General features: G+C 40.1%; 1 protein-coding gene and 2 pseudogenes across 2 annotated transcripts in view; 2 read left to right on the top strand and 1 right to left on the bottom strand.

The window, feature by feature from the left end:
• SAMHD1 (SAM and HD domain containing deoxynucleoside triphosphate triphosphohydrolase 1) overlaps positions 1-24,713 on the top strand; it is a 64,399-nt gene that overhangs the window by 32,065 nt on the left and 7,621 nt on the right. For both annotated transcript variants that reach the window (XM_054723711.1, XM_054723712.1), the window contains exons 12-15: positions 12,494-12,630; positions 13,499-13,594; positions 20,890-20,994; positions 22,038-22,175. In XM_054723711.1, coding sequence (XP_054579686.1) covers positions 12,494-12,630; positions 13,499-13,594; positions 20,890-20,994; positions 22,038-22,175 — 476 coding nt within the window. The remainder of the gene's footprint in view (positions 1-12,493; positions 12,631-13,498; positions 13,595-20,889; positions 20,995-22,037; positions 22,176-24,713) is intronic.
• On the bottom strand, positions 4,290-5,825 carry LOC103293381 (rRNA N6-adenosine-methyltransferase ZCCHC4-like; annotated as a pseudogene).
• On the top strand, positions 13,726-16,401 carry LOC103293314 (heat shock cognate 71 kDa protein-like; annotated as a pseudogene).

The raw sequence follows: 24,713 nt of genomic DNA, 5'->3' as shown, positions 1-24,713 counted from the left end.
GTGAAGGTGTCACAATTGGTTCTTTAATGTGCTAAAGTGTAGACTGCTAGATTCTTTCTGCAGCACACTGCCAGAGTGAAACCTAAACCAGTTTCTCTCAAACATTCTTAATTTCCAATCTCTCGTAGCTTGATACTTTTGTAAAAATACAATAAAAACGAATTACTAGGAAAATGTAATGGCCAGGGGGTTGTGGTGGGGAGAGATATACAAAATATAAGCCCAAATTTTTATTATTGAATTTGGCAGATTTACCATACATTTCAATAAGTATAATTAAAAGAAACAGAATATAGAAAAAAATTTAAATAAAAAAATATATATGTTGTTCTTTAAAAATATACACATAGTTCAATTCATAGAATTCCTCTGACACATAACTTTTTAATCATTTTCCAGTCATAACAATCAAAATTTAGAAGTAAAATAGTGATTCCCCATATTAAATGTATTTTTATACTGAGAACACTGTGTATATCAATATTTAAGGTTTATAATGTGACAAGTTTGCTTCTTGATTGTTAATTAATCTAGGCTGGATTGAAGACACAGTTACATAGAATAATATATATCTAAATTGTTTCTATGTTTTAATATATTATAGTAGATAAATTAGTCTTCCTTTGTTATATTGATAGGAATAAAAGAAGAGATTATAAAACAATTGAGCAACCTGGGGATATTTATTTTTAACTTTTGTTCATAATGAAGCAGGTGATGCTTTGTTTCATTTTAATTCTTTAATCAGTAATAACTTTATTTATTTTTTAATGTATTTTTTATTGTTGGTCGTATTACCAATATCTCAAATTTCCCCGTCCCCTTTACATCCTTCCTTCCAGCTTCTACCCACCCCCCAGGTCTTCACTACCCTATTGTCCATGTCCATGGGCTATGCATATATAAGTTCTTTGGTTATGTCTTCTCTTCCCCCAAACCCCACATTGAGGTATGTCAGTCTGTTCCATGCCTCCATGCTTCAGGTCTTATTTTGTTGGTCAATTCATTTTATTCATTTGATTCCACAAATAAGTGAGATCATGTGATATTTGTCTTTCTCATATTGGCTTATTTCACTTAGCATAATATTTTCCAGGTCCATCCATGCTGTCTCAAAGGGTAAGAGATCCCTCTTTTTTATAGCTGCATGGTATTTTCATAGTGTAAATGTCTTATAGCCTTTGTATCCATTCATCTATTGATGGACACTTGGGACTGTTTCCAAAATCTTAGCTATTGTAAATAATGCTGCTATGACCATAGGGGTGCATATATTCTTTCTGATTGGTGTTTTGGGGTTTTTAGGATATATTCTCAGAAGTGGGATTGCTGAATCAAATGGAAGTTCCATTTTTAATTTTTTGAGGAAACTCCATATTGTTTTCCATAGTGGCCGCACCAGTCTGCATTCCCACCAGCAGTGGACTAGTCTTCCCTTTTCTCCACATCCTCGCCAGCACTTGTTTGTTGATTTTTTGACAATAGCCATTCTGATCAGTGTGAGGTGATACCTCATTGTGGTTTTAATTTGCATTTCTCTGATGCTAAGTGACTGAGCATTTTTTCATGTCTCTTGACCATTTTTATGTTCTCTTTGGAAAAATGTCTATTCAGGTCTTCTGCCCACTTTTTTAATTGGATTTGTTGTCTTCCATTTGTTGAGTTGAATGAGAACTTTATATATTTTGGATATTAAACCCTTATTAGATGTATCTTTGGCAAATATGTTCACCCATACAGTGGGTTCCCTTTTCATTTTGGTGGTGGTTTCTTTTGCTGTGCAGAAGCTTCTTATTTTTATGTAGTCTTAGTTTCTCCTTAGTTTCCTTTGCCCTAGGAAATGTATCCGTAAACAGATTGCTACGTGAGATGTCTGAGATTTTACTCCCTATGTTCTCCTCTAAGATTTTATGGTTTCATATCTTACATTTAAGTCTTTTATCCATCTTGAGTTTATTCTGGTGTATGGTAAGTTGGTGGTCTAGTTTCATCTTTTTGCATGTGTCTGTCCAGTTCTCCCAGCACCATTTGTTGAAGAGACTGTCTTTTACACTATATTCTTGCCTCCTTTGTCAAATGTTAATTGACAATAAAGGTGTTGGTCAATTTCTGGGGTTCTGATCCATTGGTCTATCTGCCTATTCTTGTGCCAGTACAGGCTTTTTTTGTTATAATGGCTTTGTAGAACAGTTTGATAGCCGGTATTGTGATCTCTCCTACTTCATTCTTCTTTCTCAAGATTGCTGCAGCTATTCAGGGTCTTTTATGGTTCCATATACATTTTTAGAGTATTTGTTCTAGCTCTGTGAAGTGTGTCATTGGTATTTTAATAGGGATTGCATTGAATCTATAGATTGCTTTGGGTACTATAGACATTTTAATGATGTTAATTCTTCCAATCCATGAACATGGTATACATTTCCATTTGTTTGTATCTTCCTCTATTTATTTTTTCAATGTTCTATAGTTTTTCAAGTACAGGTCTTTTACCTCCTTAGTTAAGTTTATTCTTAGGTATCTTTATTTTTTGTTGTTGTTGTTGCAATGATAAATGTGTTGTTTTTTTTAAATTTTCTCTTTCTAGAGTTTATTATTGGTGTATAAAAAGGACATTTATTTCTGGATGTTGATTTTGTATCCTGCTACCTTGCTGAATTCATTTATTAAGTCTAGTAGTTTATTGGTGGAGTCTTTAGGGTTTTCTATATATAATATCATGTCATCTGCAAATAATGACAGTTTTATTTCCTCCTTTCCAATTTGGTTGCTTTTTATCTTTTCTTCTTGTCTGATTGCTGTGGCTAGGACTTTCAGTACTATGTTGAATAAGAGTAGTGAAAGCGGACATCTTTGTCTTGTTCCTGTTCCTAAGGGAAATGCTTTTAGTTTTTGCCCATTGAGTATTATGTTGGTGGTAGGTTTATCATATATGGCCTTTATTATGTTGAAGTATGATCCCTCTATTCTCACTTTACTGAGAGTTTTTATCAAAAAAGGGTGCTGAATTTTGTCAAATGCTTTTTTTTTTTTTTGCTTCTATTGATATGATCATGGGGTTTTTATCTTTCAATTTGATGTATCACATTTATTGATTTGTGACTATTGTACCAGCCTTGCATCTCTGGAATAAATGGTGTATGATCTTTTTAATATGTTGCTGGATCTGATTTGCTAATATTTTGATGAGGATTTTAGCATCTTTGTTCATCAGGGGTATTGGCTTATAATTTTCTTTCTTTGTAGTGTCTTTATCTGGTTTTGGAATTAGGATAATGCTGGCTTTGTAAAAAGAGCTTGGAGAAATGTTCCTTCCTCTTGAATTTTTTGTAATAAACTGAGGAGAATAGGTGTTAGTTCTTCCTTGAATGTTTGGTAAAATTTACCTCTGAATCCATCCAGTCCAGAACTTTTGTTTGCTGGGAGTTTTTTAATTACTGCTTCTATTTCATCAGTTGTTATTGGCCTACTCAGGTTTTCTGATTCTTCCTGATTGAGTTTTGGAAGATCGTATGTTTCTAGGAATTTGTCCATTTTGCCCAGTTTGTTGGCATATAGTTGTTCATAGTATTTTCTTATAATTCTTTGTATTTCTGTGGTGTCCATTGTTTTATGGCCTCTTTCATTTCTGATTTTATTTATTTGGGTCCTCTGTCTCTGTTTCTTGTTGAGTCTGGCTAGGGGTTTATCAATCTTGTTTATCTTTTCAAAGAACAAGCTCTTGGATTCATTTATCTTTTGTACTTTTTTAACTTAAAAATAAATATTTAATACTAATGTAACCATAATTATAATCTTTATATCTTTAGACTGCCTTTGTCAAAATTCTTTCCATCATTTTCAGATTCTGTCTGAAAAAATTGTACATTGTGCTTCTTTTTACAAGTGGGGTGTAAGCCATTGTACAATATTTTAACATTAATTTGAAACATTTATCTTAATTAACATATTCTTATGTAATGTAAACCTCAGATTTTCATTTTTCTTCTGACTCTGCAAAAGAATGCTGTATACACACTTTTCAGAAGAGGCTAAAATAATATGATTAGGAGTTAAAGAGAAAAAAAGACACAGAGACAGAGCTAGTAAACCAGCTAAAATAGAACAACTCATCAGGTCTCCAGAGACACTGCTACAGGGTCTATAAACCAGCAAATACCACCTGCCTATTATCTAGCTTAGAAAGGTGCACGCCTTTGAAAGTGACAGAATTTAAGTCCAGCATGGCACTTTCAGAAAATGCCATCAAAGGTTGGACTATAAATCTTTCTTATTCTCAAGTGACTGGACATTTAAGAGCAAAGATATTGAGGGCTCTTTCTCTCCTTTTCTTCTTCCTTGTAAGAGATGTATGATTCATGGCTTGTCCTTTAGTGGTCTCCATTTTCATCTGATTACTTTTCTTTGCTTCTGCTTTCTGACAGCTTTGCTAACTTTCATAGCTGCCGAGATGTTAGGACAAGTACTACGGTTGTGATCTAACTCACCGCAAATGAAGCAGCCATCTTTAGGGCCCTTGCAAGAATGACTGGGAAGAGCACAGGGATTGCACATGCTACAGTGGCTCCAGGAAGCCTTTACACACTTTTTGCAGAGAAAGCAATGGTTCCATTTCCTGCCATCCTTGGATGTGCAGAATTACAGTGCTCACAGTGTTGATTTTCTAGAAAAACGTATTGTTGACACAGAGGGCAAAACCTATACCCTCCTTCCACAGGAAGGATTATTTTGTTGGGTGGAATATTGGTGAAAATACACACAGCAGACTGTTTCCGACCTGTCTTTCCATGTTTATAAAGTGCATAATTATCATAATCTACCTTATAATCCAGCATGTGGAAGCTTGGAAAAAACTGACAAATTCAGGATTCAAAAAAAAATAGGGGAAAATCCAGAAAATTGGTAGTTCTTTGTGATTGTTATCTTGACTTTGACCTTTTTTCCACATAGCAATTAACTTCTTAAATGTAACAGCCAGAGGTTCAACCAAGGCACCAAAAGGAGGGTCTGTCACCATAATGACTCCTTCACCTTTATCTTCCTGTAAAAATGTTCTGCATATTTCAAGGGCAGCCTCTCCATCAAAGAAGTGATGGTTAAACATGTTATAATGGCAAAAGCTATCTTTTATATAAAACTGTGAATACCGAAAATCAATATCCAATAAAAGGCTTTTAATGTTAGGCTTCTTGTCACCTGATGCTTTCAACCTGATCAGCTCATGCAACCTTGGTGTTCCAACACATAGCACTCTTCTGAACATAAGGGTAGAAAGTAGGTCTATCAAGAACTGACAGCTCCTATCAGCAAACAAATACTGCGCATTTGTCTTCTTGTTTTGCAATGGAGAGAGGAGCTGACTGGGCTTTTTTAATTGGGTGACAGAAATATCACCCATGACCTGGTGCTCACGATGCTCTCCCAGTCATCTGGCAGGAGCAACTGCTGACATCTTTGACAAAACTTTCTCTGAGACAACGGCAGCCCAATGAACTTCAAATACCTTTGCACACACTGCATTTGGGAGAGAGGAGGCTGACATCTTCTTTTATCAGTTTCATGGGCAGCAAGTCTAGCACCTGACAACTTTTCATCTTCCCATTGAAAAAAATTACAATCTTTTCTGTCTAGACAGGCCGAGCAGGCATAAAACCTCCCTGTGTCTCTTTCCCTTGGCTTACCTTTACAAACAAGAGTGGGTCCATGAAGGCATCACGGGGCAGGGATGGCGGGGTTGGAGGAAAGCACCACCTTCACTCCTGAGCTGCCTGGGCTGCTCACGCTCCCCTCTGTCTCCCGGCTCCCAGCCTGCCCCTGAGGGTCACCATCTTCCTGCCGCCATCCCAAAAGTCTGTGCCATTGGGGTTTGTTTTTAGTCTCTGTGCCATTTATTTCCTCTCTGATCTTTTTTATTTCCTTCCTTCTACTTCCTCTGGGCATTTCTTGCTATTCTCTTTCTAATTCATTTAGTTGTAGGGTTAGATAGTTTATTAATCCTTTTTCTTGTTTCTTGAGGTGGGCTTGTAGTGCTCTTGGGACTGCTTTCACTGTGTCCCATAGGTTTTGGGTGTTCATTTTCATTTGTTTCCAGGAAGTTTTTAATTTCTTGCTTGATCTCATTGGTAACCCATTCATTGTTTAATAATATACTATTTAGCCTCTGTGTATTTAAGTGTGGTGTGTTTTTTTTTTATTGTAGTTGATTTCTAACTTCATGCCATTGTGATCTGAAAAGATGCTTAGTAGTATATCAATCTTCTTAAATTTGTATAGACTTGTTTTGTGCCCTAATATGTGGTCTGTCTTTGAGAATGTTCCTTGTGCACTTGAGAAGAATGTATATTCTGTTGCTTTGGGGTGAAATGTTCTATACATATTGGTTAGACCCATCTAATCTACTTTGTCATTTAAGGCCTCTGTTTCATTGTTAACTTTTTTGTCTGGAAGATTTAACCAGTGATGTCAGTGGGGTGTTAAAGTCCTCTGCTGCTATTGTATTGCTGTCAATCTCTCCTTTAACGTCCACCAAGATATATTTTTTATTTTTAAATATATTTTATTGATTTTTTTACAGAGAGGAAGGGAGAGGGATAGAGAGCTAGAAACATCGATGAGAGAGAAACATCAATCAGCTGCCTCCTGCACACCCCCCACTGGGGATGTGCCCACACCAAGGTACATGCCCTTGACCGGAATCGAACCCGGGACCCTTCAGTCCGCAGGGAGACACTCCATCCACTGAGCCAAACCAGTCAGGGCAAGATTTTTTTTTAAAATATGTTTTATTGATTTTTTACAGAGAGGAAGGGAGAGAGGGATAGAGAGTTAGAAACATTGATGAGAGAAACATCGATCAGCTGCCTCCTGCACAGCTCCTACCAGGGATGTGCCCGCAACCAAGGTACATGCCCTTGACTGGAATCAAACCCGGGACCCTTCAGTCCGCAGGCCGATGCTCTATCCACTGAGCCAAACTGGTCAGGGCTATGGCCTTTGTTTTGAAGTCTATTTTGTCAGAAATGAGTATTGCTACCCTAGCTCATTTTCCCTTTTCATTTGCATGGAATATATATTTTCCATCCTTTCACTCTCAGTCTATGTGTATCTTTTGTTCTGAGGTGGGTCTCTTGTAGATAGCATATATATAGGTTATTACTTCTTATCTAGTCAGTCACCCTATGTCTTTTGATTGGAGCATTTAATCCATTTACATTTAAGGTTATTATTGATAGGTGTTTATTTATTGCCATTTTCTTTTCTTTTTTTTTTCTCTAATACACCTTTATTGTTCAGATTATTACTGTTGTTCCTCTTTTTTCCCCCCATAGCTCCCCTCCACCCAGTTCCCACCCCACCCTCTGCCCTTACCCCCCCCCCTCCCCCACTGTCCTCTTCCATAGGTGTACGATTTTTGTCCAGTCTCTTCCCACACCCCCATGGAATTGTCAGTCCACTCCCTTTCTATGCCCCTGATCCTATTATATTCACCAGTTTATTCTGTTCATCAGACTTTTTATTCACTTGATTTTTAGATTCACTTGTTGATAGATATGTATTTGTTGTCACTTTGTTGTTCATAATTTTTGTCTTTACCTTTTCCTTCTTCTTCCTCTTCTGAAAGAATACCCTTCACCATTTCATATAATATTGGTTTGGCGGCGATGAATTCCTTTAGCTTTTTCTTATCTGTGAAGCTCTTTATCTGACCTTCAATTCTAAATGATAGCTTTGCTGGGTAGAGTAATCTTGGTTGTACGTTCTTGCTATTCATCACTTTGAATATTTCTTGCTACTCCCTTCTGGCCTGCATAGTTTCTGTTGAGAAATCAGCTGACAGTTGTATGGGTACTCCCTTGTAGGTAACTAACTGTTTTTCTCTTGCTGCTTTTAATATTCTCTCTTTGTCTTTTGCCCTTGGCATTTTAATTATGATGTGTCTTGGTGTGGTCCTCTTTGGGTTCCTCTTGTTTGGGGTTCTCTGTACTTCCTGGACTTGTAAGTCTATTTCTTTCACCAGGTGGGGGAAGTTTTCTGTCATTATTTCTTCAAATAGGTTTTCAGTATCTTGCTCTCTCTCTTCTGGCACCCCCATAATTCGGATGTTGGTACGCTTGAAATTGTCCCAGAGGCTCCTTACACTATCTTCATATTTTTGGATTCTTTTTGCTTTTTGCTTTTTGCTTTTCTGGTTGGGTGTTTTTTGCTTCTTTGTATTTCAAATCTTTGACTTGATTCTTGGGAACCTCTAGTCTGCTATTGGATCGCTGTATATTATTCTTTTTTTTCCCCAATTTTTTTATGAAGGTATTATATGTGTACATATCTTACCATTGCCCCCCCACCCCACTCCCATATATGCCCTCACCCCCCAGAGTTTTGCATCCATTGATTATGCTTATATGCATGCATACAAGTCCTTTGATTGATCTCTTATCTCCCCCACCTCTCCCTAACCTTCCCCCTGTAATTTGACAGTCTGTTTGATGCTTTACTGTCTCTGTATCTATCTTTTTGTTCAAGTTTATAATGTTCTTTATTATCCATAAATGAGTGAGATCATGTGGTATTTTTCTTTCATTGACTGGCTTATTTCACTTAACATAATGTTCTCCAATTCCATCCAGGTTGCTGCAAATGATGAGAGTTCCTTCTTTTTTATGGCAGCATAGTATTCCATTGTGTAGATGTACCACAGTTTTCTGATCCAGTCATCTGCTGACGGGCACCTAGGCTGTTTCCAAATCTTAGCTATGTTGAATTGTGCTGCTATGAACATAGGGGTGCATATATCCTTTCTGATTGGTGTTTCTAGTTTCTTCGGATATATTCCCAGGAGTGGGATTACTGGGTCAAATGATTGCTGTATATTATTCTTTATTTCAGTCAGTGTATGCTTAATTTCTAGTTGGTCCTTTTTTTTTTTTAAATATATTTTATTGATTTTTTACAGAGAGGAAGAGAGAGGAATAGAGAGTTAGAAACATCGATGAGAGAGAAACATCAATCAGCTGCCTCCTGCACACCCCCCACTGGGGATGTGCCCGCAACCAAGGTATATGCCCTTGACCGGAATCGAACCTGCGACCCTTGAGTCTGCAGGCCAACGCTCTATCCACTGAGCCAAACCGGTTTCGGCTCTAGTTGGTCCTTTTTCATATCCTCCATGGTCTCACTAAATTTATCGGCGGTTTCTAGAAGATTATTGAGTAACCTTATAACCGTGGTTTTGAACTCTATATCCAATAGTTTGCTTTCCTCCATTTCTTTCATTTATGACCTGTTTCTTTGTCTCCGCATTTTGGCTGCTTCCCTATGTTGATAGCATGGCTTTGTGTGCTAGGTGACCTATAGGGCCCAGTGGCTCAGCCTCCTTAATTACCTGAGGTGGACACTCTTAGTGCACCCCTTTGTGGGCTGTGTGCACAGTCTTGTTGTAGTTAAGCCTTGATTGTTGTTGGTCTCACTGGGAGGACTTGACCTGCAGGCCAATTGGCTGTGAGGATCATCTGTGTCTACGATGGGAGAACTTCTGTGCTGGAGACACCCTTATGAGACAAGACTTGCTTCAGTGGGGCTTTGGTGCTCACTGAGTCTGCCCCTTGAGTGTGTCTCTTATGGATCTGAAGAGTTGTAATCTGGATAGTCTCTCTCTGACCACTGGGTACACTGGCTCTTGGATCTCCAAGGAGAGAGGCCACCCAGCAGGAGCTACAGAGAGATCTGCAGATTCCTCTTCTTTGTTTGGGCTTCTGAGGTGCCCAGATGAGGCCCAGCTGTGAAGCAGTGCAAGCTGCTGTCAAGCCTTGGGTCTTCTTTTGGAGGGTCTGGGTCTCTCTGACCTAGCTGCGGTACGTTAGGTTTTAGATTGCAAAGGGCCAGGCCATTCATATGCAAAAGCCTCTGTGCACAGCTTGGGTGGGGTTGTAAATTGGGTGGGGCGGGTCTCAGGGAATCACCAGGGTGGAGCAAACAGCAATGGCTGACCTTCAGCCCTGCTTGGAAGAGGTCCCATGTCTCTGTGTCCCGTGGCTATGTGCAGGAACAACGATCATTGCAAGCAACTCTGAGAGAAAGCCGCCCTCGAGTTTCAACCGATGCCAGACAGTCCAGTTTCTCCCCATATGAATCTGGGTCCCTAGAATCTCACCCAGAACTGGAGTTCAGAGCAGTCGGGAGCTTGTATCTCCCTCCCGATTGTAAAAGACAACAGCGTACTTAGTTGCCAGCCCTTTCCGCGCGCACGCCTCCGTACCTCTGCACTTCACTTCTGGACCTCCGCACCTCCTCTGAGTCTCAGTGTGCTTTTCTCTTTCCTTTTAATTGTATAATTTCCACTCAGCCAGCCTTCCTGTGGTTCTGGATGATACCCGTTTTGTCTTTTACTTGTAGTTTTGAAGTGGTTGTGCGAGGCAGCAAGTTCAGGTGTTTACTTATGCCGCCATCTTGGTTTCTTAGATCCATTTATTTTCTTTATGCCTGTCATCTTCTTTCTCTCCTTTTCTTCAAAAAAAATTTTTATTGGTTTCAGAGAGGAAAGGAGAGGGAAAGAGTTAGAAACATCAATGATGAGAAACAATCATTGATTGGCTGCCTCCTGCATGCCCAGTACTGGGGATAGAGCCTGCAACCTAGACATGTGCCCTGCCTGGGAAGCGAACTATGACCTTTTGATTTATAGCTCGATGCTCAACCACTGAGAAATGCTGGCTGGGCCTTTTCTTTTTCTTAAAGCAGTCCCTTTAACATTTCTTGCATTGCTGGTTTGGTGATAATGTACTCCCTTAACTTTTTTTTGTATGGAAAGTTTTTTTGTTTTTAAATATTTTTATTGATTCTTTTTTTTATTTGCTGCTCTAATTGGGTATTTGTTTCTACCTTGTCTTACCAGTCACTTGATGCAACCATCTGCTTCATCCAGTCTACTTTTATTACCTCCAGTGTGTTCTTGATGTCTAATATATCATTCTTCATTTCTTTCTGGCTTCTGTTTTCCTTTTCATGCTGTTGTAACTTGCACTAAGTTCCTTATACATCTTTATAACCATTACTTTGAATTCTATGTCTGATAGGTTGCTTGCCTCCATTTCATTTAGTTCTTTTTCTAGAGCTTCCTTCTTTTTTCTCATTTAGGGGTTGTTTCTTTGTCTCCCCATTTTAGCTGTCTCTTTGTATTTGCTTCTTTGTATTAAGTAGATCTGTTATGCATCCCAGTCTTTGTGGGATGGCCTTATGTAGAAAGTGTCTTGATGGGTCCAAGAGGTTGCTGACTTGATTCTATCAAGGCACATGCCCAGGTTTTGGGCTCTATCCCTAGTGGGGGGCTTGTAGGAGGCAGCAGATCGATGATGTTTCTCTCTTTTAATGATTTTTTAAAATATTATTTTTATTGATTTCAGATAGGAAAGGAGAGGGAGTGAGAGAAACATCAATGATGAGAGAGAATCATTGATCGGCTGCCTCCTGCACGCCCCCCATTGGGGGATTGAGCCTGCAACCCAGGCATGTGCCCTTGACCGGAATTGAACCTAGCACCCTTCAGTCCACAGGCTGATGCTCTATCCACTGAGCCAAACTGGCTACGGCAAATGATGTTTCTCTCTTATCGATGTTTCAATCTCTCCCTTCTTCTCTCTCTAAAAATCAATAAAAACATTTTTTTAAAAAGTTGGAGTAAAAAGAAACTACCTTCTACTATTATCATGGAATAGAACTTTAAAAAAATTTTTATTAAAGAAATTTACATCACTTAGCTTTAACAATTTCATCCCTTCACTCCCATCAAACACTGGACCATTTTGAAGCAGATTTCAGACATAATTTTGTAATTCCTTAAGTATCATTCTTTTAAAACAAAACATAACAAATTAATATAAACCTAAATATCCATAACCTAACCTCAGATCATCAACTCCAGTGCAGTATTGTTTTGTAACTACCCTTTCCAACTCACTAGATTACCTTGAAACAAATTCAAGACATTGATGAGAATGTTTTACAAAGGTTTTTTTCATTTAAGTCTTAAAAATATTTTTCCCCTGGCCCATGTGGCTCAGTGGATTAGCATTGGTCTATGAACCAGGAGGTCAGGGTTTGATTCCTGATTGGGGCACATGCCCAGGTTGCGGGCTTGATCCCCAATAGGGGGCATGCAGGAGGCAGCGGTCAATGATTCTCATCATTGATATTTCTCTTCCTCTCCTTTCCCCTCTGAAATCAATAAAAATATTTAAAAAGATGTTTTCACATGGTCATAATCGTAGTGTGCCTACACTTGTAAACTGCTCGAAATTACTTTAGAGGAACAACAAGATGTGAGTCTTTATAAATCTTATTTCACTTAGAATAATGCTCTCCAGTTCCTTCCATGCTGTTGCAAATGGTAAGAATTCCTTCTTTTTTACCATAGCGTAGTATTCCATTGTGTAGATGTACCATTATAAATCTTGTGGTTTTTTTTTTTCATTTTGATGTAACTGAAATTTCATCAAATTGGCAGATAACATTTTTCTGGAGATTTTACACTCTGCTGATCCCAATTTGGCTGCTGCACGAGAGATTTTAGAAAAAATTGTACGTCGTAATCTATACAAATATGTGGGTCAGACTCAGCCACAAAACGTGAGAATTATAAAGGTAAGTTGAGTTGTCAAGCCTCTTCCCGTTAGTGAAAGGTCCTCTGTCCTCCATGAGGAAAATCATTTACCTGTCACAATACAATGATTCTGTTCTTAAGCCCTTTACATTTATTCTCATTTAACCTCATTTACATCAACACAGTGTTCTTAGGTCTGTGCTGTAGATGAAGAAACTGAGGCTTGGGAAGAGAGTAAATAACTTACCTATGGAAGCACAGGTAGTGAGTCAGGATTCAAAGCCAAGTCTAATTTACTCTGTCATCCTGGAAGTGAAAGGGACCCTCAAAATAAGGAATCTCCATGAGCTTCACTGAAACTCTAAGGACCTGCTACTACTTAACTTCTTTCACAGTTTCTCCCTGATGGCATGTGCCTATCTTTTTTAGTTTATATATCTATTTTCCTCTCCTGCATGTTGAAGATTTTACTTTTCACCAAAAAATGAATAACACGAACCATACTGATAACCACACCCTGCTTTTAATACTTCCTTGGGTGCCTCTGGTTTTTCTAATAAGTTAATGCCAGATTTTTTTTTAATGTGAAAAATCCTGTTATAAAAATTACCATGATTTGATTAAAGGGTGGTATAAGCATATTTCTAATGTTTCCTGCATGATCCAAATTAGTAGATAATTAGACATAAAAGGTCCTTACATATCACTATTTTGTAATATACTGTTTTCTGTTAGTTTAGGTAGAGATGGGGAAATTGTGACTAAAAGAAGGAAAATATAGAACTGTGCTGTCCAATTCACTAGGCACTGGTTACATGGTGCCATTTTCAAAGAGAGAAACGCTTCATGGTACAAGGACTTAATGGTGAAGAACTGGAGTTCTAACATGGGGAGTCTTGTCTTTTCTAGGAAATGGGTGACAAGTTTCCAAAAGAGATTGCCAATGCCAAACCTGGTGAAATTACTCTAGACGTTGAACTGAAGGCTGAAGATTTTATAGTGGATGTAAGTAGTTCACCTGCTAATATGCTAAGTAAAGAATTTTTTATAAGAATAAAGATCCTCCTCTCCCCATTAAACGCAGGGGCAGCTGTTCTGATCAGGTCTTTGCAAGCCATGCATACACTCAAGCAACCATGTCTAAGGGACCTGCAGTTGGCATTGATCTTGGCACCACCTACTCTTGTAGGGGTGTCTTCCAGCACGGAAAATTGGAAATAATTACCAATGATCAAGGAAACTAACCACCCCAAGTTTTGTCGCCTTTATTGACACCAAACGATTGATCAGTGATGCTGCAAAAATTAAGTTGCAATGAATCCTACCAACACAGTTTGTGATGTCAAGCCCTTGATTGGATGTAGATTTGATGATGCTGTTGTCCAATCTGATATGAAACATTGGCCCTTCATGGTGGAGAATGATGCTGGTAGGCCCAAGGTCCAAGTAGAATACATGAGAGAGACAAAAAGTTTCTATCCAGAAGATGAAGCCTACCTTGGGAAGACTGTTACCATTGCTGTTGTGACAGTACATGCTTACTCCAATGACTCTCTGAGTCAGGCTACCAGTGATGCTGGAACTATTGCTGGTCTCAATGTACTTAGAATCATCAACGAGACAACTGCCACTGCTATTGTTTGTAGCTTAGACAGAAAGGTTGGAGCTGAAAGAACTATGCTGATCTTTAAATTGGGACGTGGCACTTGCGATGTGTCAATTCTCACAATTAAACATGGAATCTTTGAGGTCAAATCTACAGCTGGGACACCCACTTAGGTGGAGAAGACTTGACAACCAAATGGTCAACCACTTTATTACAGAGTTCAAGTGCAAGCATAAGAAAGATATCAGTGAGAACAAGGGGGCTTTCTGTTGCCTTCGTACTGTTTGGGAATGTGCTAAGCATATACACTCTCTTCCAGCACCCAGGCCAGTATTGAGATTGATTCACTTTATGAAGGAATCAACTTTTTAAAAAAAATTTCTTTATTGATTAAGGTATCACATATTTGTCCTCATCCCCCCATTCCCATCCCACACCCCTCCCCACGCATGCCCCCACCCTTCTGTTGTCCTTAACCACTGGTTAGGCTCATATGCATGCACACAAGTCCTTTGGTTGATCTCTCCCCTATATCCCCACCCTCTCCTACCCTCCCTCTGAGGCCCGACAGTCTGATTCATGCCTCCTTGTTTCTGAGTCTGTTCTTGTTCATCAGTCTGTGTTGTTCATCATTTTCCCTAGATGGGTGAGATCATGTGCTACTAGAAATACACTTTTAAGAACCTAAAATGAGATAAGCAATAATGGTTATGGTGACAGGCAAGTGAATCAGTCTGTAGTGAGTTTCTTTCTGGGCCAACAGTTCTTTTGTGACCCAGGAATCAACTTTTATATCTCTATCACCCATGTCCAGTTTGAACACTTGAATGCTGACCTTCACAGCACCGTAGACCCTGTAGAAAAAACCCTTTAGGATGCCAAGCTTGACTAGTCCCAGATTCATGATCTTGTCCTGGTGGATGATTCTACCCATTCCCCAAGATTCAGAAACTCCTACAGGACTTCTTCAGTAGGAAAGAGTTGAATCAGAGCATCAACCCAGATGAGGCTGGTGCCTGTGGTGTAACTATCCAGGCAGCCATCCTCTCTGAAGACAATTTGAACATGTTCAAGATTTACTGCTGTTGGATGTCACTCCTCTTTCCCTTGGCATTGAGACTGCTAGTGGAGTCATGACCTCATCAAGCACAATACTACCATTCCTACCAAGCAGACACAGACCTTCCCTCTCTACTCTGACAACCAGCCTGGTGTGCTCATTCAGGTTTATGAAGGTGAGTGTGCCATGATCAAGGATAGCAACTTGCTTAGCGAGTTTGAACTCATAGACATACCTCCTGCACCTTACCGTGTTCCTCAGATTGAAGTTACTTTTGATATTTTTTAAAAAGTACACTTTTTAAATTGATTTCAGAGAGGAAGGGAGAGGGAGAGAGAGATAGAAACATCAATGATGAGAGAAAAATCATTGACTGGCTGCCTCCTTGCTTATGGCTTAGCTTAGACAGAAAGGTTGGAGCTGAAAGAAACATGCTGATCTTTAAATTGAGAGGTGGCACTTTCAATGTGTCAATTCTCACAATTGAAGATAGAATCTTTGAGATCATATCTACAACTGGGGACACCCATTTAGGTAGAGATGGAGCCTATAACCTGGGCATGTGCCCTGATCAGGAATCAAACTGTGACCTCCTGGGTTTGATGTTCAACCACTGAGTCAAACCCATTGAGCTACTTTTGATATCGATGCAAATGGCGTCCTCAGTGTCTCTGCTGTGGATAATAGTGTAAGAAAAGAGAACAAGATTATCACCACTAATGACAAGAGTTGTCTGAGCAAGGAAGACATTGAGTGAATGGTTCAGGAAGCTGAGAAGTACAAAGCTGAAAATAAGAAGCAGCAGGACAAGGTGTCTTCCAAGAATTCACTTGAAACATATTCATTCAACAATAAAATAACTGTTGAAGATGAAAAATTTCAAGGCAAGATCAATGGTGAGGACAAACAGAAGATTCTTGACAAGTGCAATGAAATCATCAAATGGCTTGATAAGAACCAGACTGCAGAAATGGGAGAATCTGAACATCAGCAGAAAGAATTGGAAAAAGTCTGCAACCCCATCATTACCAACTTGTACCAGAGTGCAGGAGGCCTGCCAGGAGGAATGCCTGGGGCTTCCCTGGTGGTGGGGTCTTTTCATGTGGTGGTGCCTCCTCTGGGCCCACCATTGAAGCAGTTGATTAAGCCAACCTTGAGCATAGATTTAGCATTATTCCACACAAAATATGGAAGGACCCAAATTTGTAGCAAATTCTATAGCAGTTTTACAAGTTGAGATGCTGTATAGTAAGTAACTGGGCATTCTTTTTTATTTCTTTTTTTTAAGATACAACTTTATTTTTTAAAAATTATATATATTTTGTTAATCCTCACCTGAGGATACTTTTCCATTGATTTTTAGAGAGAGTGGGAGAGGAAGAGACAGAGAAAGAGAGAGAAACATCAATGTGAGAGACATATCAATTGGTTGTCTCCTGCATGCACCCTGACCAGGGCCAGGGATTGAACCTGCAACGGAGGTACATGCCCTTGACCAGAATCAAACCTGGGACCCTTCGGTTTGCAGGCCAACACTCTATCCCCTGAGCCAAACTGGCTAGGGCTGTTGTCAGTATTGTTAATGTAATAATTTTCAGGTGATTAGTAGAACATTGTAATATATTGATTTTTTAATGTTTTCTTGGTCATGAAAGTAGTACATGCTAATTAATTTTAAAAATTGTCTACACACACAAAGGAAAAGGCTAAGACGTTTTTACTCCTATTTTCATAGAAGCTGTAGTGTCTTCTTGTATCCTAATGAGAATGCCAAATGGCTACTCGTATTTTCTTCTATTTCTCATAGGAAATCCTTTTCAGAGTTTTGCTCCTTTGAAATCTCGGGACTCTCTTCCCTATGTATTTTTTTCATAAGGCTCTCATTTGTCATTTTCTTGTTGACACATCTTTGAATGAAGGGCGCTCTCTCCATAACCATTCTTTGCCAAGGGATATGAGTGAATTGCCCTTGGACCCACTCTCTGTTCACTTGGCTGCATGTTGAAGTGCCTCAGATTTGCAGATCAGGCTGCAGTTTCCTGTTTCATTAGATGAGGTTCCACCAGAATAAAGGAATCTCACATCCTGACTTCCTGAGACTCTGACAGACTTCACTCTCCAGAATGTTTTTCCTGACTCTCACGTGTCTGCCCTTGCCCTCAGTGCATTACTGGGGAGACTATCACCCTCAACACAGTGCACGACTCCTAGTCACTCCCTGACCTCCCATCTGTTTCTTTCTCTCCAAGTGCAGTCTCCTACTGAATGCATGATCACTGGTTCCTAACGAGGCCATGCATAGGAGATGACATACACATGGTCGCTGTTTGTTTTGTTGTTAATCCTTGCCTGAGGTTAATGTTCCCATTGATTTCTAGAGAGAGTAAGGGGGTGGGGGGAGAGAACATCGATGTGAGAGTGAAACATCAATCAGTTGCCTCCCACACACCCCCCGACACCAGGGATCGAATCTGCAACCTGGGTATGTGCCCTGACCAGGAGTCGAACTGGCGACTCCTGGTCAGGGCATGTACCCAGGTTTCAATCATCTGAGCCACACCTAACATCAGGGCTAACATCAGCCTCTTGACTGAATAGCTCTTTGCCTTAGTTGTAGCCTAGCTGTCCCCTGAGAAACTGGTTTTCCTGTAGTTCAGGAAAACACATTCCTCAGGGTCAGGAGACCTTCCTGTTCATCAGTCCTCATGTTCTCTAATACCTCCCATTCAAGACCCTAGTATCTCTAGCCAGTTTGTCTCAGTGGTTAGAGCGTCGGCCCATGGACTGAAGAGTTACAGGTTCAATTCTGGTCAGAGCATGGACCTCAGTTGCAGGCTCAATCCCCAGCCCTGGTCGGGATGTGTGTGGGAGGCAACCAATCAATGTGGTTCTCTCACATCAATGTTTTTTCTCTCTCTCTCTCTCTCTCTGTCTCTCCCTCTCCTATCCACTCTCTAAAAATCAGTGGGAAAAAATATCCTCGAGTGAAGATATATATATATATACTAGAGTCCTGGTGCACGAAAATCCGTGCACTTGGTCGGGGGGAGAGGGGGTCCTTAGCCTGGCCTGCACCCTCTTGCAGGGAACGGGCCTAAGCTGCAGTCTGGCCTCCCTCTGCAGGAGGCGACTGGGTGGGCAGATCTGGGACAGCGCTGGCTGGCGAGCAGCTGGCCCTGCCCCCCTGATTGCCCCTCTGCCACTGCTGGTCACTGCCGTCCCCCGATCACCGTCTCTTCCTCTGCCCACTGACACACGCCTTGGCTGGCCTGGCGCTGCCTTCTCACCAGCCCCGCCCCCCACCAACCGGTTGTTCCACCGTTCGGTCAATTTGCATGTTACGCTTTTATTATATAGGATATATATATATATCCTATGCACAGTCCCTGTTCCTCTGAGACTAACATCCTCAAACCACTTACTGTCCTCTTGTTGAAGATTTTTGGCATAATTTAAAGTCTTCGTGTCTATTCTAATTCCCGCCATTATCCTTAATGACTTCCTAGTCCCTATGGCCAACCAACTCTGATCTCTTTATCCTCATCCTCAGTGACCTCATCCACTCCACCTCAGCCAACACTCTCAGCATATTACATTCTGAACCTTATCAACATTCGAAAATACCCTCCCTCTAAAAATCACTCATTTCAGCATTCCTTCTCTATCCACAAACCCCTTTCTTGTATGCTTGTTCCTAGCTTATCAGGACCTCCAGTTTATTATCTCCTTACTTCTAGCTTGTCAGTGACCTTCTATTTTTATTTATCTTCCAATCTAACTCATATTCTGTGATCCATTAATTCAGTCATTTTCTGCTATTACCCTCAACTTCCTTGCCCATCTTTGCATCTACCTGGCATAAGGCTAATTGACAGTTCATGGTCACCAACCTTAGCTAGGCCCCCTGAACTTTCTGGCAGGCTTAGTGCAATTCTCCAGTTTCCATAATGACTTTCAAATCATCTTCACTCCTCTAAGACCTCTAACCCTGCTCTTCAATCCTAACTGTATTACCCTCAGTGACTAACCCCACCGTGGCTCTTTATTTCAGATATAAAATATAGGCCATTAGGTAGGAACTCCCTCAACCTACGTCATCATATAAGCAAGCCTGCCTCCATCTGCAGCGGTGTTCAGCCTTCCCCCTGGTCCTGTGGGAAATGTTTTCTCTTCTTATAAAAAGTAATCCTTCTAATTGTGATCTAGACCAGGGCTGTCCATTAGAACTTTAATATATATGTGTGTGTATATATATATATGTGTGTATGTATATATATGTATATACACACACATACATACACACATATATATATATATTTCAGAAGCGGGGGAGAGAGAGAGAGATGATGGGAGAGAATCATTGATCGGCTGTCTCCTGTATGCCCCCTACTGAGTATTGAGCCCGAAACCTGGGCCTGAGCCCTTGACCGGAATCAAACCCTGGATCCTTCAGTCCACAGTCCAATGCTCTATCCTCTGAGCTAAACCTGCTAGAGCTAATAGAACTTTTGATGATAGAAATGTTCTGTATCTCTACTGTCCCATTTTGGTAGTCACTAGCCACACATGGCTACCGAACATTTGAAACTGAAGAACTAAATGTTTTATATTTTATATTAATGATTTAAAATCTAAAAAGTCATATGTGGCTAGTGGCTACCACATTGGGCAGTGTAGCCATAGGGCCATTTGTCTCAGCACTTCTGTGGAACCTTATGGAACTGATTCTCCTCTCTTTCTGACTTTCCCATTAGCAGTTAAACAGACTTTTATCTTAAGAAAATAAGCATCAAACTCTAGTTGTCTTCCCTTACCTTTCCTAGATACCTTATTTCTCTCTCCTTTGTGTCTTCTTTATTATTATTTTTTTAACTTTTAAAAAAGATAGTCTTGATGTGGCTTCTTCTATATATTCTTACTTACAAGACTTCTGTTCAGCTAGACTTCAGGCAGTTCCCAATGGTGGTGGTTCTATAGTTGTAATTTTAAAGTTGTCAGGAGAGGAGGTGAGGACAGTGTTTACCTGCTCTGCCATCTTGACTGGAAGCCTCTCCTGTCTCCTAACAGCCTTAACTTCTAAAGAGTTGTTGTTTTTTTCATTTCTTATTTACTTGCAAACCTTTTTCTATCTCCATCACTGTACTACATCACTAAAATTACTCTCCCCAAGATCACCAATGGCTTCAATGTTACTAAAGCCAGCAGATAGTTTCAGTCTCTGCCCTGGAGCTGTGTCTTTTCTGCCTGGCATTCTTGTCTTTCCTACCTAAGCCTGGTTAATTCCTGTTCTCTTAGTTATTCACTAGTCATTCTCTGGTTACAAACTTTCATGGCATCATTTGTTTCTCTTTGGTAGCTTTTATAACACATGAAGTTATGTAATTACTTTGATAATCATTTGTTGAACCTCAGTCTAAGCCACATAGTCCGGGGGACTGGGATCATATCAAGTTTCTTTATTATTATCTCTAGTGCCTGCCACAGTGTCTATCACATAGTAGGTATTGACTTTACACCCTACTTACGTTGAACACACAAATACCCCACACCCACCCAGATTTCAAGACCAAATCCCTATGGATCATGTACCATTTTTTAAATATGTGTGACCATTTATTTTTTGCTTTTATTGAGGTTATCAACATGGATTATGGAATGGAAGAAAAAAATCCTATTGATAATGTTCACTTCTATTGTAAGGCTGACCTCAACAAAGCTTTCAAGATTAGTGAAGAACAGGTAACTACTTAGGTTAAAACAAAACAAAACACTGTAGTGGCTTTTGGCAAATCTTTATAATAAATTTGCATTTTACATGTAGGTTAAGTCCTAAAGTCAATGTATACAGTAAAAAAAAAAATCAAATAAGCTTATCTTTTTTTTTTTAGAATAAGCTTATCTTTAAAATTAAAGGTGTGCCTGATTTTATGTAAACTAGATCATCGTAACAGCTAGCTTTTTCTGTTTCCTAAACTTAGATAAAAGTACTGTTTTTAGTTTAAAGGCTAGGTTATAAATCTGCTGGTAAGGGAGTGTTATAAGGTTGAAATCATGTAGGTTAAATGTGCTTATTTGCCTGTCTTCTGTATGAGAGTTTGTAATCTACATACAATTATATAATACAAACCTTTAGTCTCTTATTAGTCGACATACAGTTTAGGGCATTTAAAAAATGTGTTTTTATTTATTCTTAGAGAGAGAGGAAGGGAGAGAGAGATAGAGAGATAGAAACATCTATGAGAGAGGAACATCATCGATCAGCTGCTTCATGCATGGAGCCCACAATCTGGGCATGTTCCCTGACTGGGAATTGAACCCATGACTTCTCACTTCCTGGATTGACACTCAACTGGTGAGCCACAGTGGCTGGACTGTAGGGCTTTTTAAAAAAATATATATTTTATTTTTTTTTTTTTTTTTTTTACAAAGAGGAAGGGAGAGGGATAGAGAGTTAGAAACATCAATGAGAGAGAAACATCCATCAGCTGCCTCCTGCATGCCTACCACTTGGGATTTGCCCACAACCAAGGTACATGCCATTGACCGGAATCGAACCTGGGACCCTTCAGTCCACAGGCTGATTCTCTATCCACTGAGCCAAACCAGATAGGGCTGTAGGGCATTTTTTAATAACAACTACCATTAGTTCTTTTCTTTGAATTATAATTAGTATAATATAGCAAAGCAATGTGGTGCTTTTAATGTAACATCAAGAATAGAACTTAGGAACGGCTGATCTCTCTTCAGCGTGTGAATTCAAGTGAAATCTTTTCTTTAAAAAGGCTTCACAGCTTTTGCCAAAGAAATTTAAGGAGCAGCTAATTCGAGTGTATTGTAAGAAGACGGATGAAAAGAGTGTGCGTGCTGCACAACAATATTTTGTTAAATGGTGCCAACTCAGGGATTTCGTCAAACCGCAGGTAGGTGGCTTATTATTCATTACCTTGCACAGTTTTTTAAAATATTATTTTTATTGATTTTAGAGAGGAAGGGAGAGGGAGAGATGTTAGAAACATTAATGATGAGAATCATTGATCAGCTGCCTCCTACAAGCCCTCCACTGGGAATCGAACCCTGACCTCCTGGTTCATAGGTCAACCACTGAGCCACACCAGCTGGGCACAATTTTTTATATTTAAGTAAAGACCAAAAGGGATCCTTATGTCCCTCTGAAAAGTTCTCATTTAAATTATAATCATTTTGGCCGAGACCGGTTTGGCTCAGTGGATAGAGCGTCGGCCTGCGGACTCAAGGGTCCCAGGTTCGATTCCGGTCGGGGGCATGTACCTTGGTTGCGGGCACATCCCCAGTGGGGGGTGTGCAGGAGGCAGCTAATCGATGTTTCTCTCTCATCGATGTTTCTAACTCTCTATCCCTCTCTCTTCCTCTCTGTAAAAAATCAATAAAATATATTTAAAAAAAAAAAAATTATAATCATTTTGGTTATGGTTCTGAAAAGAAAAGGTTTTCCACTTTAAGCTTTTCTTTTAAAATATCTGAATCTTCCTATACCAGTTGTGAGTGGGTACTCTGTTTATCATTATTGTCTTAATAAATGTTTAAAATGGTGAGCATGTTATTAGTACTTTGTAATGTTCTTACCAGTTGTTTCTTCCAGTCCTTTTAGTGACGCTGGGAGTGAGTCATAGTGTCTTCATCTTTCAGAGAGGGTTACAAACACTGAGTAGTTAACTTGCTTAAGCACACATACAACTGATGATAAGTTTTCTAACTTCTTATTTGAAACCCAGTTCTCTAGAATAAGAGTGTGGAGAGGAAGTAGAACCAAGCTGTGGTTGCCAATCCTGTAGAGAATATTGTTAAAATTATCTTTCATTGACATACACATAGTAGTGCCTGACACAGAGGAAGTGACCAATCTATATTTGTTGACTGAATGAATATAATTAGCAGGCAGGTGGAAAATAGCATTCTACTTCCCAGTCTAGGACTCCCTCTCACAACACCATAGCTGCCTTTTCCTTTCATGCATTGGGTCCTAAAGGAAACAAAAATGAAAGGTCAGACATGGAAGAGTAGCTGAGTACATCAGATCTTTATCAAGTGCCAGATGGAGTGGTCCAGGTGAATTCTGTCAGGATTCAGAGTTGAGAGAGTAGACATAAAAGCCTTCTGAAAGAGGGAGGATTCTACTCAGTCCAGAAGGCCAGTTATGTTTGGGTGAGTTAGCAGAGAAGGGTGCACATATTTGGCAATGAGAGCATCACAAAAGGGCATGAAAGTGGAAAAAGCTGAGTATGTCTAGGAGGACCATGAGGAGACTTGCTGACTGGGGTAGAAGAGTTGTGACAAATTAAGTTGGAAGAGTGGACTAGATTATGGAGCACCTTGGATAATCAGCTAAGAAAGATTTTTTTCTTATGTACAGCCAGGAGGGAATCATGGAGAGTATTCAAGTCTTACCGTGCTGCTGTAATTATTATTTACTTCTGTATTGGTCATCTCCAACTAGAGTGAGACCCATGAAATAAGGAAGGATATCTCTGTCTTTGGTACTGTAACATCTAAAGAACTAAATCCTATATAATCCTATATAATAAAAGCATAGTATGCAAATTGTCCCCTCCACCAGGAGTTGTCCAGGAGTTCGACCAGGGGGGCGTGGCCAGCCAGGGGAAGGGAGGGAGGCTCTGGCCTGCGGTGGCAGTGGCAGGTGGCTGGGGGAAGGGAGAGAGTACCTGGCTGGCAGCCGGTAGTCGTTAGGGACCCTACCAGTGCACGAATTTCATGCACTGGGCCTCTAGTCACTGAATAAGGAAGAAAACTCTAGTGGCAGGTGGATAGGAACTTTAAGAGATAGGAAGCAAAGAGGCAAAAGGCTGTTAAAGTTCAGCCATTGGGGAAATAACTATCTTAAGTTTAGATACATTCACTCATCGAATGAGTACTTTTGCCAGGTCCTGTGATAGGTACCAGGGATGGAACAATACCTAAGGCAAACATAGTTCCCATAGATCTCACTCTAGTTGGGGATGAGTCACACAAATCACAATTATAGGAGTAGCATTAAAGCCAGACTTGATTGGTTGGAAAAGGCTTCTTTAAAGAACTAGAGGCCCAGTGCACAAAATTTCGTGCACTGGAGGGGTTCCCTCAGTGCACCTGCAGCCGAGACGAGAGAGGCTCCTGCCACCGCCGCTGTGCTCACCAGCTGTGAGCCCAGCTTCTGGCTGAGTGGCGCTCCCCCTGTGGGAGTGCACTGACAACCAGGGGGCAGCTCCTGTTTTGAGCATCTTCCCCCTGGTGGTCAGTGCACATCATAGCAACCGATTAATTCACTGTTCGGTCGATATGCATATCAGGGTTTTATTATATAGGATGATTTAGGCTATGGTCAGTATGGCTCAGTTGGTTGGAATATCATCCCATACATCAGAAGGGAACATACCCAGGTTTTGGGTTTGATCCCCAGTCTGGGCACATATGGGAAGCAACTC

This window comes from Eptesicus fuscus, chromosome 12 (genome assembly GCF_027574615.1).
Source record: "Eptesicus fuscus isolate TK198812 chromosome 12, DD_ASM_mEF_20220401, whole genome shotgun sequence".
NCBI classification, from domain to species: domain Eukaryota; kingdom Metazoa; phylum Chordata; class Mammalia; order Chiroptera; family Vespertilionidae; genus Eptesicus; species Eptesicus fuscus.
This window is presented reverse-complemented; position numbering and strand designations above follow the sequence as displayed.